At 44.2% G+C, this 21,164-nt stretch overlaps 1 protein-coding gene across 3 annotated transcripts in view; it reads left to right on the forward strand.

Moving 5' to 3' along the window:
* slc10a7 (solute carrier family 10 member 7) overlaps positions 1 to 21,164 on the forward strand; it is a 428,780-nt gene that overhangs the window by 243,696 nt on the left and 163,920 nt on the right. For all 3 annotated transcript variants that reach the window (XM_086011344.1, XM_086011337.1, XM_086011355.1), the window contains exon 6: positions 14,442 to 14,477. In XM_086011344.1, the coding sequence (XP_085867470.1) occupies positions 14,442 to 14,477 (36 nt within the window). The remainder of the gene's footprint in view (positions 1 to 14,441; positions 14,478 to 21,164) is intronic.

The raw sequence follows: 21,164 nt of genomic DNA on the forward strand, positions 1-21,164 counted from the left end.
AACTGGACAAAGAAAGCCAGCTTCCATCTCAACTCGAGTAATAAAACTATATGACCTAAAGTAGAGAAGTTTTCCCTATTTGAGATGGAACAAAAACCCTGCTTCTTTGGCTATTCTATTGTGACAAATCATTTATCTTAGCATTGTATAAAATCAAGTTTTCAGTCATAAAGCATAGCTTATATATCATACACTTGTACACTCCAATGTGTCCAATAGGAAGAATCTTTCTATAGTATCTGTTATATAGGTTAAAGTATTACTTTTTCTGCTGGGTGGCAGAAACCTAGTGACCACCATCCATTGATGGCCTTTTAGATTCTTGCCAAGGAGCTTGCTTCTTTTCATACAAATGACCACCTTGACAACTAGGCAGACACTAATGTATTACAATTACAGTTAAAGATCCTGACAGAGAGGACAATCTTTGAATCATGGCCTACTGTGCCTAAATGATTATTTATAATTTAGATGTAGAAGGGTATCCTCTATTACCCAGTATATTTAACCATAATACATAAGTTGAAAAAATTAGTCTGGGGTGGAAATATTTCAGTAATGTTGCACAAAAATATGCCACAAAATCTGACCAACCTACAGTCCTGGAATTGGGCAATTCTGGGCGGCCTTTAGGCCAGTTTGAAGTATTACCCTCCACTATTTATGGAATTGTGCTGAAATACTCCCCATAGTTGATGTCACTGAAGTGGCTTAACATGGAGGCTCTATTTGACAATCTCCATTTCAGCAATAAAGTTTATATTTTTAATCCTTTCTGCAATCTTTTCTGTAGAATTGACTACCACATGTAAAAAAATGTTAAAGTCAAGAAATTTCTACCAAGACCAAAATTTTCTCTCCGGTGATGGAGGGGAGAGCTTTGAACAGAGGCACTAACCCCTCAGACTCTCCTTTCTCTTGTAGCTATAATTATTATGTAAAGTAAGCCTTAAGGATTTAAAGATGGAAATGCTTTGACTTGCAGATGGACCTATTTTGCCATCTAGTGGCATATCTACAGAATTTTTTTTTTGCTGCATGAGTATGATATATCTGGCGATGGACACTCATGGAACATAGTGTATGAAATGAGCGAGTATTGCATTGGAAACAGGCCCCTATCTTGACGGGTGGGTTGCGAAGGCAGGGAGGCGGGGTTTCGGTCTGGCAACCCGGACGCATGCTGTGGAGTTTTAACTTGGCTTGGCTTCCAATCGGGCCGGAGCAGGCCGCAGCCCCAAGAAAGGAGCTTGCAGCTGCTACTGGGAGTGTGGGAAGGGGTCCTGATCCCTGACCTGAGGGCAATCTGACCTGGGGTGGGGTGTCCGATCCCCGACCCCAGAGGGGAGGGTCCAATCCCAGGGAAAGAGGTAAGCTTGTGGGGGCTGGGGGGCGAAGCACCTCCTGCTCCTTCTGGCCCACAAGCAGTGCTGTAAAGGCACGTACCATCTCCCCAAAGCTGTCCTCGCCTCCCTTGGCGTTTAACTTGCATTTATATAGCGCCTTTAACGTAGTAAAACATCCCAAGGCGCTTCACAGGAGCGTTACCAAACAAAATTGGACACCGAGCCGCATAAGGGGATATTAGGGAAGATGGTCAAAGAGATAGATTTTAAGGAGCGTCTTAAAAGAGGAAAGAGAAATAGAGCGGCAGAGAGGTTTAGGGAGGGAATTCCAGCACTTAGGGCCAAGGCAGCTGAAGGCGTGGGCGCCAATGGTGGAGTGATTAAAATCGGGGGTGTGCAAGAGGCCAGAATTGGAGGGGCGTAGAGATCTCGGAGCGTTGTAGGGCTGGAGAAGATTATAGAGATGGGGAGGGACAAGGTCATGGAGGGATTTGAAAACAAGGACGAGAATTTTAAAACCCAGCCGGCCAGGGTTAAACCTGCAAGCAGGTTAAATCAGAGGTTGCCAGCCTCATTAAAATATTTAAATTGGCAACTCGTCTCCTGGGAGCGGGTTGGCTGCTCACCCCCGTCCCGACTCCATTAAACCTGGAAGTAGGCGGGTTGGGATCAGGTTTGAGATTTTTTTAATTTTAACATCTCACCTGACCCCAACCCACCCGTTATTGGGATTAAAATTCACCCCATAAATTCTGTTGTATCTTGGAAAATGTTAATTGTTGAAATATTCTTATGTGTAATAAGAACTGTTCCCTTGACTCCTTCCCTTATGAGTCAACTCTCCATCCTCAACTCTCTGCTTGCCAATATCATTAACCTATCTCTGTCCTCTGGCAAATACCCTGCATCCTTCAGCTGTCATCACCATCTCAGTTCTTCCTCTATTATAGGAAACTCTCGTTTAAACGGCACCTAAATATCCGGAATTCTCTATTAACCGGCAAAATTCATACTCCGAAAACAACACCTCAATAACCAGAAATGTTGCCGAGTCCGAGTCTCCCGCGGTGGCCGAGTTAGTCAGTGGGGGTAGTTCCCCAAACTGCCACTACTCTGCTTCTTGGCGCTGTCGGAAGTCCGAACACCTCAATAACAGGAGTCTGACTCTTCCGCGCTGCCGGTAGTCTCTTCCAATCCACCATTTTGGAATAAGTGTACAGTCAACTACAGTACTGTATACAGTCGTTTACTGTATAAGTTTTGTTTTACTGTTAAGTAATTAAAGAGTTATGGATTACCCTCAACTGGCAGTACTGTACTTAATCAAGCATCTTCCACCATCCATTTAACACAATATTCTGTAGGTGAGTACCCAATTACTGTAATACTGCACATTTCTTGATTTTTTTAAATTTTTGTTTGTTAACCCTCTCCGCCATCCGGAATTTTTAATCAACCGGCACCATCCCGGTCCCGTCGGTGCCGGATACCAAAGAGTTTCCTGTATTAAGATTGAACAGTTGAATTAAGTACCTACCAAATGTGTTGACATAGTACAGCAGCTTGTTTCATTGCTGAAATACCAGGTTTTTGCCACTAGAGTGAGCACGTTACAAATGGTTGAACTCTCATGGCAGAGAACAGTCACTGATTAGTGGGAAGATTTTCTGTTTTATCAGTAGGGTCTGAATTTTTGGACACAATCTGTTATTTGAACATTATACTCACAAAAAGTGACAACTCTTTTTCTTTGTAAATTTCTAATTCTAGCTAGTATAACATAATGCTAGACTAATGTACAGAGTGAATATAGTAATTATGTGAATTAAGTATAAAGGAGTGATCTTCGATTTGTACAGTAATGCTACAGCTGAGCACCTAAAAGCATGATCAAGCTGCAAGAATGTGCTGACATTATGGTCATTATTGTTTGCCTGTGCGGTGCTGCTGAATCCAAAAATTGTACCTGGACAGTTCTATTTATTTTGAAGGCTAGTACATATTTGCTGATTCTTCAATATTACAGCAGCCTCGCCTACAAATCTCTTAATGTACAAAGCATTTGCAACATGATTTGTTTTATTATTTAAAGGTACAAACTATGCTTCAGCAGATGCAAAGCCTTATGGCATAGCTATGAAGCCTCCTAAAATAAGGTTAATCCAATGTAGCAGAAGAAATAGTATAAAGTTGATGGGTGAAGAATGAGTTTAGGAAAAATGTATTTATACTAAGAGTTGTTGCAACATAGAATGCTTTGCCACAGGGAGTAGTTGAGGCTGCATCTTTTAAGAGAAGAATAGGTAAACATTTCCAGCAGCGAAAGATACAGGGTCCTGGGGGAGAGAAGGGCAGTGGCATTAGTTTTGGATCGCTCTAGCAAAGACCTGGCACAGACACTATGGCCGAATAGTTTTCTTTCTGTGCTGTAAACTATGATTCTATGGGAACACAGGTATGCAACAGATGTAGGGGGAATCACAGAATTGAAAGAGCAACCTGCTTCCATTGATGCATGACCTTACATGCAGGGCCACTTATTTTTTGCCTCTCAGTGACATAACATGCACAACTGCAATTTTTGCAGCCCAGCTGTTCTGGAGACCTTTTCTCAATGCTTGGTTATTTGAGAGACCCATCCTCCCCACAGCAGTCAAGCAGTCGCCCCTCATTCTGTAATCCGTTCCCTGGGCTCCTTCAATGCAGCGCTCCATCCCCTCAGCGTACAGTCATTCAGAAGAGGAACACAGACGTTTAGTCAGCATAAGAAGAAAACAGGAGGAAAAGGTGAAGGCAGAGGAAGAGGAGTATCCAGGCCCTGGAAGCTAAACATGAAACATATACAACCTCGATCACTAGTCTAAAGGGGCTAAGTTATACTGATAGGCTAGAAAAACTCAAATTCTTTAGCCCTGAAAGAAGGCGAATAAGAGGAGACCTTATGAAAGACTTACATTTATATAACACCTTTCATAACCTCAGGGCATCACAAAGTGCTTTGCAGCCAATGAAATACTTTTGAAGTGTGGTCACTGTTGTAATATAGGAAACGCGGCAGCCAATGTGTGCACAGCAAGCTCCCACAGACCGCAAAGTGATAATGACCAGATAATCTGTTTTAGTGATGTTGATTGAGGGATAAATATTGGCCAGAGATAACTCCCCTGCCCTTCGATACCGTGCCATTACGTCCATCTGAGAGCAGACGTCTCGGTTTAACGTCTCATCCGAAAGACGCCACCTCTGACAGTGCGGCACTCCCTTAGTACTGCACTTGAGTGTCAGCCTAGATTTTTGTACTCGAGTCTCTGGAATGGGACATGAACCTATGACATTCTGACTCAGGCAAGTGTGCTACCCACTGAGCCATGGCTGAGCAAAAAAAGACATGCTATGTAAAGACATACAAGATAATAGTATAGAAAATATAAATCTGAAGCCCGATTTTAAGTTAAATCTTTGCTGCAAGATAAAGGACCATTGGTATTAAATACAAACTTGCCGTTTTCCTTTTCAAATTGAAGTGCTGTTTCCACAAAACACTCCACCAAGCAGCTCAATCAAGATTGCAGCAGATGCATTTAAGGAACAAAGAACATTACAGCTCCAATGAATGAACATGTGTTTAGAAGCATCCACTGCCTGTTTATGTTAATATCCAAATTATTGGCTGACATTTCCAATGGTGAATTGTCAGTGCAATCTTGATTGCCATCACTGCCAAGAAATTGAATGGTTTATTACTACAAGTAGCCTAAACTTCTGAGTCAGTGGACTGCTTTTAGAGTAACGGATTTTGAAATCCACGACTTGGGAAAGTTTGAATTCCTTAACATTACAATTATGTTTGTGTAAACACTACATTATTAATTAAATAAAATAATTTATCCATTGAATTCCATACAGTTCATGACAGTAACTTATAGATACAGAGGTACTGAAATTCCTGGGGCTGGGGAGGTAGAAATTCCTGGGGCTGGGGAGGTAGAAATTCCTGGGGCTGGGGAGGTAGATGTTGTAGTGGACGTGCCAGCAGGAGTGCGGTATTTGGGACCTCCATTCCTGTTTAGGCAGGTGCTCGTTGTGCCAGAAATGAGGTGGGTGCCTGCCCTTAACATTTAAATTACGCTAATGCCAGGATTTCCACAGTGACAGAAAATAGTGGAAAGTACTTTTTCTTTAAATATTTTTATTTTAAGCATACATTATATGAAAAAATCTTATTTGTGTTATTCAGGCACCAAAATTTGCATTGTTGTCATATGCTTATATACAAGCTGGTTCAACACGATAACCTTAAATGTAAGTTTGTTTAGACCAAGTATACAGTATTTCCCAGAGTACCAGAAATGTCTGCAGTGCTTACTTTAAGGAGAAAAAAAGTCAACTTTGATATTAATTTTATTCATTGTATACTTTGCTTGCTGGTTGTCTGGGGTCTGGGAATGAGAAAGTATCAAAGGCAGCCATAATGAAATTCTCAGTTACTGTCCCAAGGTTACTTCATTGAGTTTATGAAAGAACCATTTTAAAATCCCCTGTGCACAAAGTACAACTAGACATATGGCAATTTCAAGAAAAAATATCATGTTTTGCATTTTGTTTTGTCTTTGTATTTATAATGCATTTAGCAGAATTTTCTTCGAAGTCTTGCTATTTCTGTTGCAATTTTTTTTTGCATCTATAGTTTTGCTTTTTTTCAAATTAACATGATTGTCACTCTTAAGTCATTGGAGATTGCAGTAGATTTTCATTTGTTGTTATGAGCAGGGCTACCAGGAAAAATCTATTGGTTAAACTTGCACGTAGCAAAACTGCACAAAAGACCAATTGAAAGAGATGCCCAGCACAGATTTAACAACAACTACTTGAACTCTGTCAATGTATAAAAACGCCCAAAGTGCTTTATAGAGGGAAAAATAAAAAGAAACTGATGATGAGTCATGGTGGAAGAGTTAGGAGATGTGATTGAAAGCTTGATCAAAAATATGGGTTTTAAGAAGATTTTTAAATGTGGAGAGGGATGAAAAGGTGGAAGAGTTTAGGGAGAGAGTTTGATAGAATGGAGCCAAAGTGGTTGAAGGTTGGGCTACCAGTGGTGGACTGAAGGACATGGGGTGCAGGGAAGGCCAGAGTCAGAAGCCAAAGGATGTGGGAGAGAACATAAAGCTGAAGGAGGTTGCAAAGGTAGGGTGGGGTGAGGCCATTGAAGGATTTGAAGATGAGGATTTCAAGTTCAATGCATTAAGGTACAGGGAGTCCGTGTAGGTCAGCGAAGATGGCGGTGATGGGTATGTGGGACAGGATGCGGACAGCTGAGTTTTGAACAAGTTGGAGTTTATGAAATGAAAAGGATCGGACGCTGGCATGGAGAATGTTGAGACAGGCTAAGTAAGTGGGCAGAGATTTGGCAGATGGAATACAATACTGGAAAGTGTGAGGTTATGCACTTTGGCAGGAAAAATCGTAGAGCAAGTTATTATCTTAATGGCAAGAAACTGTAAAGTACTGAAGTACAAAGGGATCTGGGGGTCCTGGTGCACAAAACTCAAAAGGTTAGTATGCAGGTGCAGCAAGTGATTAAGAAGGCCAATGGAATGTTGGCTTTCATTGCTAGGGGGATAGAATATAAAAATAGGGAGGTATTGCTTCAGTTGTACAAGGTATTGGTGAGACCGCACCTGGAATACTGCATACAGTTTTGGTGTCCATACTTAAGAAAAGACATACTTGCTCTCGAGTCAGTACAAAGAAGGTTCACTCGGTTAATCCCGGGGATGAGGGGATGGACATATGAGGAGAGGTTGAGTAGATTGGGACTCTACTCATTGGAGTTCAGAAGAATGAGAGGCGATCTTATTGAAACATATCAGATTGTGAAGGGGTTGGATCGGGTGGATGCGGGGAGGATGTTCCCGATGATGGGTGAAACTAGAACTAGGGGGCATAGTCTTAGAATAAGGGGCTGCTCTTTCAAAACTGAGATGAGGAGGAACTACTTCACTCAGAGGGTGGTAGGTCCATGGAATATGCTGCCCCAAAAAGCTGTAGAAGCTACATCATTACATAAATTTAAAACAGAAATAGACAGTTTCCTAGAAGTAAAGGGAATTAAGGGTTATGGGGAGCGGGCAGGAATTTGGACATGAGTCTAGGTTCGGATCGGTCATGGCCCTGTGGGTAGCGGAGCGGGCCCAGGGGCCGTGTAGCCTGATCCTGCTCCTATTTCATGTGTCTAATTCTGTTAGATTCAGGCGATGGTTCTGCGATAGTAGATTGGCAGTTAGGGTCAGATCAGCCATGATCTTATTGAATGGCGGAGCAGGCTCGAGGGGCCGATTGGCCTACTCCTGCTCCTATTTCTTATGTTCTTAAGTTCTTAATCAAGTTTAGAGGTGACAAAAGCTAGGTAAAGGTTTCGGCAGGAATGGGACTGAGGTAAAGGCGGAGGCCGTCAATTTTGCGCAGATTAGTGATGGATAGGATGTGGGGTTTGAAACTCGACTTTGAGTCGAACAGGACATGAAGACTTCACATGGTCTGGTTCAGCCTGATTGAATGGTTGAAGAGTGGGATGGGATCAGTGCCAAAAGAGGAGAGTTTATATATGGTCAAAGTGGAGCAAGGTTTTTTGAATGTATTCACGACTGTTTCATAAATCTAACCCAACAAGGAAAGAAGTATTGTCTGATTTATTTTGAGGGAATGAAGTAGGGCAAATAACGATGTGAGAATAGGAGAACAATTGGGAAATAGCAACCACACAGTTAAGTTTGATGTCAAAATAGTAAAGGATAATGTAGAGTTAAAGGTAAGGATGTTGGACTGCAAGAGGGAAAATTCAATGAGATAAAAAGGGATCTCACCCACATCAACTGAGCAGGAAAGTTAGCAAACAGAACAACAAATCTTCAAATATGGTATGGATGTGGAGTATAAAATAGCTGTCTTGCTGTACAGCAAAAAGGGAATGCATCAAAGCTTACAGTTCATGGATAAACAGAGTTTAAAACTAAATTGAAACTTAAGTAGGCATATATAAAAATTAAGGGGGGGTGGGGTGGGAGGTGTCGGTGGGCTGGTGGCAGTAATGATCAAAGATACTGTTACAACCCTGGAGAGGGTTGATGTGCTTGAAGGTTCAAAGACAGAATCTATTTGGTTAGAACTGAGGAGCAGAAGAGGAGCTGTTACGCTGCTGGGTGTATACTATAGATCACCAAATAATCAGAAGGAGATGGAATTTTAGAAAGATATAATAACAATGGAGTAGTGATAATGAGGGGCTTCATTATCCTAATACAGACTGGGGGAAAAACAGTGTAAAGGGCGAGGAGGGGGAAGAATTCCTGAAATGTGTACAGGAGAACTTCTTTGATTAGTATGTTTCCAGCCCAATGAGAAAGGAAGAAAGCAGTTGTTGGATCTAGTTCTGGGGAATGAAGTGGAGCGTGTTTCACAAATGCTCTCCCCCTGAAATATACTCCTTGTCCTTTTCGATAAGGAGTATGGAATGGAGTATAAACACCAGTAAGGACTGGTTAGACTGAATGACCTGTTTCTGTGCTGTATATCCTATGTAATAACTACTCTATGTCGTTATGAAAAAGGACAAGAAACAATCAACAGTGAAGATGCTCAATTGGAAGAGGGCTAATTTCAGTGAGTTGAAAAGGAATCTTGCTCAGCTGGATTGTAAACAAAGATTGACATGTAAAGCAGTAAATGAGCAATGGGAGGCCTTCAAGGAGATAGTTCGGGTACAGACTAAACATGTTCTTATGAGGGAAAAAGGAAGGACAGTGCAGGTAGATAAAGCCAACAAAAAGACTTAATAGCATTTTGGGCTTTATAACTGAGTACAAGAGCAAAGACTATGACCAGTAGAGTGAGAAGGCTAAGAGGTCTTCAAAATTACGAAATGTTTTGATCAGGTGAATAAATAGGAACGGCTATTTTCTCTGTTTAGGGAGTCATCAATTTAAAATTAGTGAGCAGTTAGGAAAAAATGTCTTTATGCTGAGAGTTAGAGCATGGCATACTTTGCCAAATGGAGTAGTTAAGGCAGAGACCATTGCATCTATTAAGGGAAGAGAAGATAAACATTTGTACCAGAGGTGTGGGATTAGTTTTGGACTGCTCTAGCAGAGAACTAGCACAGACACGATGTGCCAAATGGCCTCTTTTTGTGCTCCATGGTTGTATGAATATTTTATTGCTTACAGTAAATCTAAGCACAGTGGCATAGTGGTTAGCACTGTTGCCTCACAGCGCCAGGGACCCGGGTTCGAATCCAGCCTCGGGCGACTGTCTGTGTGGAGTTTGCACATTCTCCCCGTGTTTGCGTGGGTTTCCTCCGGGTGCTCCGGTTTCCTCCCACAGTCCAAAGATGTGCGGGTTAGGTTGATTGGCTATGATAAATTGACCCTTAGTGTTAGGGGGATTAAATACGTGGGGTTACGGGGATAGGGTGGGATATGTGTTGGTGTAGGGGTTACGGGGATCGGGTGGGATATGTGTCGGTGCAGGCTCGATGGGCTGAAATGGCCTCTATCTGCACTGTGGGGTTTCTGTGATTTCTGTGATTAATGCAAAATGATAGCAGATCAAAAACATTTTTACTTACTTCTACCATCTACTTATCGTGTATCTGCTTTCTAAATCAATAAACTGCCTATCCCACTGAATTTTAGTAACAGGTGCACTTTGCTTTTGATGAATTGGGCTCAATTCTGCCTCTTTAAACAGCTACCAGTGCACAGAAGTGTCAGCTTATTCCCTGCAAACATAATGCTAATTAACTCTTCATGCACAAGCATTTTTCTTTTCTGTCTGAACTATCAGTCAATAACTGACTCATTGGGAAGCCAACTTTTTTATATAAAATTTTCACTCACAGAGCAGTAGATGCAGGTTTGTGCCCAGAATATGCTGCACAGTGAAGGAACGATTTTAACTCTGCCCACCCGACAGAAACCGGCTTAAATGCATGAAAATAATGATTGCCATTGATTTTTATAGAGGCGGATCTATGATAATTACCTTCTAACTGGTTTTGGCTAGGGTAACGGCAGAACGTTGCAAAAGTCCCAGAAAAATGCAGAGTGGCATAATTAATGGCATAAGTCGCTTACTCCATAATTTCCTTTTTGTTGCGCCATTCAAGAGCCCCTATGACATAGATGCTCCGTTACAATGGTGCAAGTTCCCAGGAAAATCTGGACCAATAGTTAAGAACCTAAGCTGCTGTAATGGTTTTCATAAAGTAGTAATCAAGTAGATTATATTTTTATGGTCACATCATGTCAAATTGCTGAATGGCCCTTAACTTGGCCATGAAGGAAAAATTAAATGCTGGTAATACTCAATAATTTATCAAATAAGAATCATGTAGCACTTGAATTAAATTCCACAGTGCAAATGATTCACTATATTAGTAATGGACCAGATTCTGCTGGAGCGAGGCATCTCGCGGCATACCCTGTTAGTTGGACTTGTTCGTGCACGCTTAGGTTTTAAAAATTTTTGCCCACAAAGTTGCTGGAAGTGCGAGCTGATAACTGCGCAGCCAAGGCAACAGGGCATCTGGGACCTTGGTGAACAACGGGACAAACCATGCATCTCCTTAACCAATGAGGTTTAAGGATTGAGAAATAAACAGGAAGGACTGAGAAGAAGGGTGAGTTAGAGTGGGTGAATTCAATGCCAAATCATGTACAGAAAGAGAAAGAAAGAGAGGGAAAGAATGATTGGATTAAGAGAGAGAAAAAAGAGGCAGAAAGGAAAAGTAATAAAAACAAAATTAAAATTTGACATTTTAAAAATCTCCAACAACCGGAAGGAATGAGATGCCACACATTTAATCGTTCATTTTCTGGGCCAGGGAGGTTGATTGGCAGGTATTAACAATGATCACATCGCTAAAAGGGTACTTACACTGTTGATTACTAGACTTAACGTTCTGTGGCGAGTTTAATGGACAATTAATGTGCAAATGCAGCAACGTCATGAAAAGCATAGGGAGATTAAGGGTGAGATGTCATTTTCACGAAGCTAACGGAGCATCGCAAATTGGCCAGCAACTTGTGGCAATTCGCAATTCACGGGGCATCTCTTCCTTACCACAAGTTGTTGGCCGATTTCCATATTAATAATTGTGCATCATTCACACACTTTTTAAGCAAATTCTGGGCCAATTTGTTATTGATAAATAAGTAGTCATAGTTCTTAAAAGTACTCTGTTGTTCTATACTCTGTTTTGAAGTTGCATATTGTCAGGTTCACCTAAAAAGCTGAATTTGAGTTTGTATGTAAAATATCTTATACAGTATTATATTATTCCTATCAGTAAAATAATGCTTTTGGTTCAGTAGAAAGGGAACTTACTGTTTGGCAGTTTGACTTGTGTCTGACCGCACTGACAATCTGACATCTTTATGGAGTCTACTTTGCCATCTTGCGTGAAGATGTCACTGTGAAATCCAATAGCTCTGTCCATCATGCAAAATTATTCATGATAAAGGAAGTCAAATGATGTAGTTATGACTGCATTTTATTGAAAAGTAAAATTGCTTTCTTCTTCTCATATTTTTGGTGTAGTAACTTTACGTTATTATATGTACTAGCAAAACTTCTGGTATTGCCCACTATAAATTGGAGGATACACTGTTTTATAAGATGGGCCCACTAAGCCCCGACAACAACTATGGCCTCGATATGAACTCCCCACGACGGGCAGGCGAAGGTTGGGAATAAAATGTGAAATCTGTGTAATCTGGCTCCAACACGTATTGGTAAATTGGGCAACAGTGTAATTAGGAGCCCAATTTGAAATGAACTGGTGCTGTACAGGTTTCCCAGGGTGTCAGGAAATTCTGCAGTGAAATGGAGATGGGAACTAATAAAAACAGAAAATGCTGGAAATACTCAGCAGGTCAGGCAGCATCAAATGCCAAATGTGTGTGCTCAAATGGAAGTGGCAGAGTGAATGGTCAGGGCTCATTTCACATCCAGAAATGGTGGTGAGAGTGAAAACAAGGGACTAGTCATTGTTTGACTGCTCTATGGTGTTGGTGTGGGGTGATGCCAGCCTGCGCACACCTGTGGCAGCCACATGTCTGAACTGCATAAAGTTAGTTATATCTGGCATTAATTAGGGCATCTCTGGTGTGATGGGCAGCAGTGTGCTCACGTACTGGTTGCAGTGGCTCCTCTGGGTCTTCGTCATCCTTGTTTTCAACCTCATGGTGCTCTTTCTCATCGTCCTCCTCCGATGAAGCTGTGCGCTCTACGCCTTCCTCATTCAGTGCTAATCCTCACTGCTGTGTTGTGCAGGGAGCAGCAGACCATGACTATTCTGGAGACCCTGGCTGGTGAGTACTGAAGGGCTCCTCCAGATCTGTCAAGGCATCTGAAGCGCATTTTGAGCAAGTCTGCTCGATGACACTTCTCGTGGAGATGTGGCTTTGATTATAACTCATTTGTTGGCCTCCTCAAAGGTGTCATGAGCCATGTCTTCAGGGGATAGCCCTCGTCTCCAAGCAGTCAGCCGGAAAAACTGTTTGGTGGAGCACAGAGCTGAGGGACGGTGGAGTGGCACAGGATATAAGAATCATGGCAGCTGCCAGGGAACTTGACGCGCACATGCATGATGCTCTTCCAATCTTGCAAACCATTGAGGGAGTGGAAGCCCTTGCAGTTGACAAAAACTACTGGGTTCCTGATGGGGTGCCCTGATGGCCACATATGTGCAGTCGATGACACCCTGTACCCATGGGAATCCAGCCAGAGTGGCAAAACCGAACGCCCGCTCATAGACGCTAGCTTAATCAGTGGCAAAATGAATATAATTGGCGGACTTGTTAAAGAGGGCATAGGTGACCTGTGTGATGCATGTGTGGGCGGCCGACTGTGAGATGCCGCAAATGTCTGCTGCAGATACCGGGAAGGAGCCTGAGGCGAAGAAGTTTGAGAGCAAGAGTGACTTTGACAGCCGCTGGTAAGGGGTGTCCACCCCTTCCTCTGGGCTGCAGGTCTTGTTCCAACAATCCGCAAACGTCTGCGACGACCTGGTGCGATAGCCTGAGCCTCCTTTGGCACTGCTGCTCAGTCATGTTGAGGAAGCTCATCCTCTGCCTGTATACCCTGTGTTGGGGGTAATCACCTCTGGCGCGGTGCAGCCCTGCGCTGATGCCCTCTGTCCTGTGCAGCATCAGGTGGTTCAGGAGAAAGTTGGCGCTCTTGATGTTGCTGCTGCTGGTGTGGCTGGTTCTGCTGCTGCTGCGGCTAATCGTCATCCCATTCTGAGGACCAAGGTGAGAGAGCATAAATCATGCCCATTCTGATGTTAGATATGGCAGCTGAAGTTGAGATGACAGAAGCAATCTGTCAGTGGCGAGATATGTTGTTCCAAGGAGGTGACAGTGAATAGAGAGTTTACTCCAAACACTTCCAAACTGCATAAAGCTCAAAAGTCTCTTCCAAATACTGAAGGCTCCAGCTTCTGAGATTGGAAAGTGAACAGATGTGAAATGGTAGCTTTTATAACACTTTTGCAGCTGTCACCTATTCAAAGCAATGGAGAGTTGTTGAAAACCCGACTTACTTTCCTGACGTGATCCCCGAGCAGCATGAACCTCGTGAAAAAGTTGGAAAAATGGTTAGTAGCTGGTAAAATACTGCTTAAATACCTTTAAACACCCTTTTAAGTATTTCAATTGGCTGACCCGCTGCTTAGTGCCAGGTCTGCAAAGCGCAGGCAGAGCCGACACTTGGGAAACTTACAAGGAGGTGGGTTCAGAGCAGGATACCGCCTCGCTGTCAAACTTTCAGATTTTGACAGCAGAGCCACCTCCGAATCCGCCCTCTGAGCGCCAGCAAAATCCAGCCCCAAGAGTGGGCAACTGATTTGGGGTCAATTAACACCTTTAAAAGGGAGCTGGATCAATATCTGTTAGGTGGGGAGTTGAGGGTTGCAGAAATGTTGCTGCACACTGCTTGATTTATTTTAAACGGGGAATATTACTCAAAAAGTTATTAATTTTATATTTTTTTCCCTTGAAGAGCAGTTACCCACTTTAATACTTTCTCTTTCAGGGAATTATTATCACACCGCTATTACTTCTGCTATTTGTGAGTACATACCATTTTATTTGTGATTATTTGTATGTTTCAAAAGTGTGTGTCCAACTGTAAAACTCTACAAGCTAATTTTATTTATTTTTTCTTAGTAAGTTGTATTTGATAAGTTCACTATACTATCCATGCAAGAAAGTGCGTAACCTTGAAAAGATCTTGTACATTGTTTCTTGCTGTTTTTACCTTTCAGTTTACTTAAGACCCATGGTTACATGGCATCATTTAATTCATATTACTTTGATTAAAGAAAGCAATTGAAAATGTCATAAAATGTATAATAATAGGTCCTTATTTAATTTTATGATGAACACATTTTCTAAACTACAAAATGTTAAACTGTACACAGCATTGATCATGTAATATGTCTCTGATATCTGCACACACTAGATGTTACTTACCAGGCATTCATTTACGTAAATTATTTTGTGTTAGCCTTAATATCAGAATTAACTGTATTAATAATTTCTGTTGTGCTAATTACTAAATCTAATAAACCATCCACCTAAATACCTTCTTTTGTATGTGCTAACAGTAATGTAACACTTCTAAGGAATGGCTTGTGCTTTCATGAATTGACCTTAAATGGTAAATTTCTCAATGTGTTGAAGGAGCAAAGAGAGAAATTCTTAAAAGTGGGGGAGCGAGTTATTAAAAAAGTTAAAAAGGAAAGAAGATTTTGCAATTTATAATGAGAAGGATTGAATACCAAAGCAAAGGGGTTATGAAGATTGTACAAAACGATGGTTAAACCTCATCTGAAATACTGTATGGAATTTTGGGCTACTCGCTATGGGAGGTATATAATACCACTAGAGAGAGTTCAATGCAGATTTAACAGGATGATGCCAGGATTTGAGAGATGTAAGTTATGAGGAATGGGTAAGAGCTACTCGGACTGTAATCTCTCAAACTGAGACAAATGAGGAAGGATTTGATGAGAAGTTTTCAAATTAATAAAAGGAATAACTGGTAAATGTAGGTAGATTATTTCCATTAGTCGATAAATCAAAGACAAGAAGATACATAAAGAATGAAACAAAAAATGTTGCACGCAAAGTCTTATCGGCACGTGGCCACAAGTGGTGATCAATACCAAATCAATTACAACATTCAGAAAGGTACTAGATAATTACTTATAAAGAATATAAAAGGGTATTTGAAAAAGCAGGAATATGAGATTAGTTAGAGGAGAAAACAGGAAAATAGGACTGTGCAATATCAGTCCCTGAAAGGAGTCTAAATTCAGCACAGACAAGAAGGACTAATTGGCCTGCTCTACTCTACTAACATTTCCATGTTTCATCTCTTTACTTTTTTCTTTGTGTGATTTGTGATTGGTACATTCAAATCTCCCTTGATTATCACATGACAATTCCCTGCAGCACCTATTTTTGGCCTGTATAAAGTTATAGGAAAAAATATGCAGAAACAGTGGTATAAGGGGCTATATTTTCCTCTGTCCTAACTTTAGCAAGAAAGTAAAAGTAATGTAATGTCAGGAGAAAGTGCTAATGAACTATTTGCATATGTTTGGCGCTGATTCCTTCTTACCCTTCTAATTGTAGCCTTCTAAAAATGAATTAATGAACATGAGTGGAAAGTGGAAAAAAGCTTATTTTTTCTTCTTAAGGTTATTAGGAATTTGTGCAGCTTTCATCAGCTGTAGAGTCAAATTGAAAATTAAGTACTTTAGGTCAAAGCTGGCAATAGTGAGCTTAACAAACAAAGTTGTCAATTTGTCACCACAGAAGTGAATTTTACTCCGTCCCTGATCAGCTATTTTCATCAAGGCCTAACAATTAGAGCACTTAGGATTATTTTCTGCCTCCACAGTAGCTCTCTAGAAATGAAAATTTGACTTGTATATTAAAAAGTAGTTCAGAAACAAGCTTGTTTTTTAAATAAAACAATGGCCCGGAATTTTGAATTAGCAGCGAAACAAAGGCGTTCTCTGCCGGCTCCGAACTGCGCTCCGCACAAGGATCTCGCAATCCCTGTGTCGAGAACTTCTGGTTTTCCGACTTACAATTGAAGTTTTTTTTAATTCATTCATGGGATGTGGGCGTCACTGGCAAGGCCGGCATTTATTGCCCATCCCTAATTGCCCTTGAGAAGGTGGTGGTGAGCCGCCTTCTTGAACCGGTGCTGTCCGTGTGGTGAAGGTGCTGCCACAGTGCTGTTAGGGAGGGAGTTCCAGGATTTTGACCTAGCGACAATGAAGGAATGGCGCTATATTTCCAAGTCAGGATGGTATGTGGCTTGGAGGGGAACTTGGAGGTGGTGGTTTTCCCATGCACCTGCTGCCCTTGTCGTTCTAGGTGGTAGAGGTCACGGGTTTGGGAGGTGCTGCCGAAGGAGCCTTGGTGATTTTCTGCAGTGCATCTTGTAGATGGTACACACTGCAGCAACGATACACCGATGGTGGAGGGAGTGAATGTTTAAGGTGGTAGATGGGGTGCCAATCAAGCGGGCTGCTTTGTCCTAGATGGTGTCGAGCTTCTTGGCAAGTGGAGAGTATTCCATCACACTCCTGACTTATGCCTTGTAGATGGTGGAAAGGCTTTAGGGAGTCGGGGGGTGAGACACTCGCCGCAGAATACCTAGCCTCTGACCTGCTCTTGTTACCACAGTATTTATGCGGTTGGTCCAGTTAAGTTTCTGGTCGATGGAGATCCCCCAGGATGTTGATGGTGGGGGATTCGGCGATGGTAATGCCGTTGAATTTCAAGGTGTGGTGCTTAGACTCTCGCTTGTTGGAGATAGTCATTGCCTGGCACTTGTGTGGCGTGAATGTTACCTGCCACTTATCAGCCCAAGCCTGAACGTCGTCCAGGTCTTGCTGCATGCGGGCATGGACTGCTTCATTATCTGAGGAGTTGCGAATGGCACTGAACACTGTGCAGTCATCAGCGAACATCCCCATTTCTGACCTTATGTTGGAGGGAAGGTCATTGATGAAGCAGCTGAAGATGGTTGGGCCTAGGACACTGCCCTGAGGAACTCCTGCAGCGATGTCCTCTGGCTGTGATGATTGGCCTTCAACCACCACAACCATCTTCCTTTGTGCTAGGTATGACTCCAGCCAGTGCAGAGTTTTCCCCCTGATTCCCATTGACTTCAGTTTTACTAGGGCTCCTTGATGCCACACTCAGTCAAATACTGCCTTGATGTCAAGGGCAGTCACTCTCACCTCACCTCTGGAATTCAGCTCCTTTGTCCATGTTTGGACCAAGGCTGTAATGAGGTCGGGAGCCGAGTGTTCTTGGCGGAACCCAAATTCAACGGAACTTAATGGGGATCTGTTGTGTCCGTGTGTTAATAGAGACACTGAAGACAGGAGTTGGTTTCACAGGTGTTTACTGAACAAAGTCTGGAGGGGAACTAACTGATACAACACAATATACAGGCTTATATAGCCCGAGTGGCCATTACCGGCATTACAGTACACAGGGGGCTCTTAAAGGCACATACACTACAGGATCCCCTTGTTTGAACTGCTGTGATGTCAACAGGCTGTCTAAGTAGCTAATCAAAAGGCAGAATTCTCACAGACAGCGAACAAGAAAGTGAGTACGCTCTTAAAATTCGATATTTTTAAAATAGAAAAGAAAGATTGGGGTGCTCACAGGGGGAAAAGGCAAACCCGAAATAAAGATGGACAAACTTTTCAAAAAAACATTTAAAAAATGGTCAAATTTCATATTGCCCCATAATTAAAATTAGTTTTCCAGGCCCTAAACATTTGTTTAGCAGTCAATACGCTGTTAAAACCCCACTTACACCGAATCCCTTTGGGTCTAATTTTTAGTGGTGAATTTAACAGCGTACTTAGTGCAAAAGAGCTAAAGATTTTGTCAGTTTCAATGATTTACGAGATTCATTGATTGTCAGCTCTGTGTGGGGGCGCACAATGCAGCCAGTTTCGGAGCTGTCATTGACAGACCACAACTTCTCCTCAAATAAGTTCATTTTTTGCTTCATAATTTCTTTTTATATATATACTAGCTGGAGTGCCCGGCGGTGCCAAGGCTTTTTCGAGGGCATGTTGTTGTTGGAAGAGAGAGAGCGACTGGAGGGAAGAGAGAGAGCGACTGGAGGGGAAGAGAGAGAGCGACTGGGGGGAAGAGAGAGAGTGACTGGGGGGGAAGAGAGAGAGCGACTGGGGGGGAAGAGAGAGAGCGACGGGAGGGAAGAGAGAGAGCGACTTGGGGGGAAGAGAGAGAGCGACTGGGGGGAAGAGAGAGAGCGACTGGGGGGGAAGAGAGAGAGCGACTGGGGGGAGAAGAAAGAGAGCGACTCGGGGAGAGAGAGACTGGGGGAGAGAGAGAGAGACGGGAGAGAGAGAGAAAGAGAATAGAGAGACTGGGGGAGAGAGAGGGAGAGACTGGGGAGAGAGAGAGAGACTGGGGAGAGAGAGGAGAGAGACTGGAGAGAGAGAGCGACTGGGGGAGAGAGAGACTGGAGGAGGGAGAGTCTGGAGGAGAGAGAGACTGGGGGAGGAGAGAGAGACTGGGAGACAGAGAGAGAGAGAGACTGAGGGGGAGAGAGAGAGAAACTGGGGGAAGAGAGAGAGAGACGGGGGAGAGAGAGAGAGAGATTGGGGGGAGGGAGAGGGCTAGAAATTCGGTATCGCCCTGTTTCGAGAGGGAAGGGGAGAGAGAGAGAGAGGGGGAAGGAGAGAGAGAGAGAGGGAAGGAGAGAGAGGGAAGGAGAGAGGAGAGAGAGAGGGAAGGGGGAGAGAGAGAGGGAAGGAGAGAGAGAGAGGGAAGGGGAGAGAGTGAGAGAGGGAAGGAGAGAGAAACAGAGAGAGAGGGAAGGAGAGAGAAACAGAGAGAGAGACAGGGAAGGAGAGAGAGACAGAGAGAGAGGGAAAGGGGGGTGGGGGGGAAAGGGGGTGGGGTGAAGGGGGGGCCTGCTCTTTTTTTCCCTTTTTCTTTCTCCTCTTCCCCCCCCCTTCCCCCCCTCCCCTCCTCCCTCTTCCCCCCTTCCCCCTCTTCCCACCCCTCCCCCCTCCTCTCCCCTCCTCCTTCACCCCCTCCCCCCTCCTTCATCCCCTCCTCCTCCCCCCCTCCTCCTCCCCCCTCCTCGCTCTTCACCCCCTCGCTCTCTCTCTCTCCCTCCCTCCCTCCCCCTCTCTCTCCCTCCCCCTCTCCCTCTCTCTCCCTCCCCCCTCTCCCTCTCTCCTCTACCCCCCTCTCCTCTCCTCTCCCTCCCTCCCCCCCTCCCCTCCCTCCCTCCCCCTCTCCCCTCCCTCTCTCCCCCTCCTCTCCCCTCCCTCTCTCCCCTCTCCCCTCCCTTCCCTCCCTCCCCCTCCCCTCCCTCCCCCTCCCTCTCCCCTCCCTCCCCTCTCCCCTCCCCTCCCCTCCCTCCTTTCCGGTACCAGAACGGAGTCAGTCTGACATTGGGAAAGCCGGGTGCCCATCGCTCCGAAGCGAGCCCGGGGTTGCTCATGGTGAACGCAGCGGGCCTTTGGAACCGGTTGGCCGGGCGGCAGACGAATGCCTTTTGCTGCAGAGAGACGCCGCCACTCACCTGCTCTCTTCCCCTGGACTTTCGGGCTGCGCGGGGAAGAGAGAGAGACGCCGAGGGCCTTCAGCAGGTTCAACAGGTTCCAGGAGAGACGCCACGCTCAGCTGCTCGCTTCCCTCTTCCCCCGGGCTTTCGGGCTGTGCGGGGAAGAGAGTGATACTGGGGGGGGAGAGTGAGACGCCCGCCGCGCACCTGCTCCGCGGAGCTCCGTGCCGCCACCGCCGCACCAGCCTTTACTAAGATGGCGGCGGTAGCGACGCTCGGCTGAGGCCCGCCCCTCCAGCCTTCACAAAGATGGCGGCGATCGGGGGCCGCTTGTTGACTGGGGCCGGGAGGTGCCTAGCTCGGGCGTGGGTGCGGAGGAGAGGCCCAGGCTTCGAGGCCTACAAAAACGGTGAAAGGTAGGAAAATTATAGAGCTTAGAGAAAAGATGTACAAATTAATTAACTTTTTTTAAAAACAATTTGTGTTTTAAAAGCAACTTTTTTTTTGCTGGAAATGTATATTTGAAAAGAAACACGCAGAAAGCGGGAAAAAGAAATGAACAGTTTGGAATCAAGATGGCGGCCGCTCACCTCGGTTCAGAACGATAAGGCCCGCCCACACACGCACCGATTGGTCAACCGTCATGTCACCGAAGCATAGGATTGGTCAATCGTACTGTCGCTCGACTCTAGGAGGGCCCGCACGCGCGACGAACCCGCCCCCCGCCACGCAGCGATTGGTCGACCGTTCGGGTCGCTCGACCGTACGATTGGTCGACCTTAATGTCACTCTATGCTAATGAGCAGATAATGAGCGGAATTTTGAACGTTTTTTGGATACCCGCGGGCGCAACATTTGTCTCGCCGAAACGTAAATACGCTCATGACCGTTCCGGAATCGTAAGCTTTCTTTTGATGTAACGCACGTGTAGGTACGCTCTATAACTTGAGAGTGTATAGCTGGACAGACACACCGAAGGACAGACAGACAGACAGACAGATGTATCCTTTTAATATACTAGCTGGGGGGGCCCTGCGTTGACAGGGCTGTTTTGGGCCGGGCGGTTTAAATCGAGTCCCAGGCTTTCGGGCCTGTCTCTGTGTCCCTCTGTGAATCTGCTGCCGGGCAACATTTCTACCTTTTAATACCTTGAAAGATGAAAGTGAA

The sequence above is a fragment of the Somniosus microcephalus genome, chromosome 2 (genome assembly GCF_052327205.1).
Source record: "Somniosus microcephalus isolate GS21.2 chromosome 2, FLI_Smic_1.0, whole genome shotgun sequence".
NCBI lineage: Eukaryota > Metazoa > Chordata > Chondrichthyes > Squaliformes > Somniosidae > Somniosus > Somniosus microcephalus.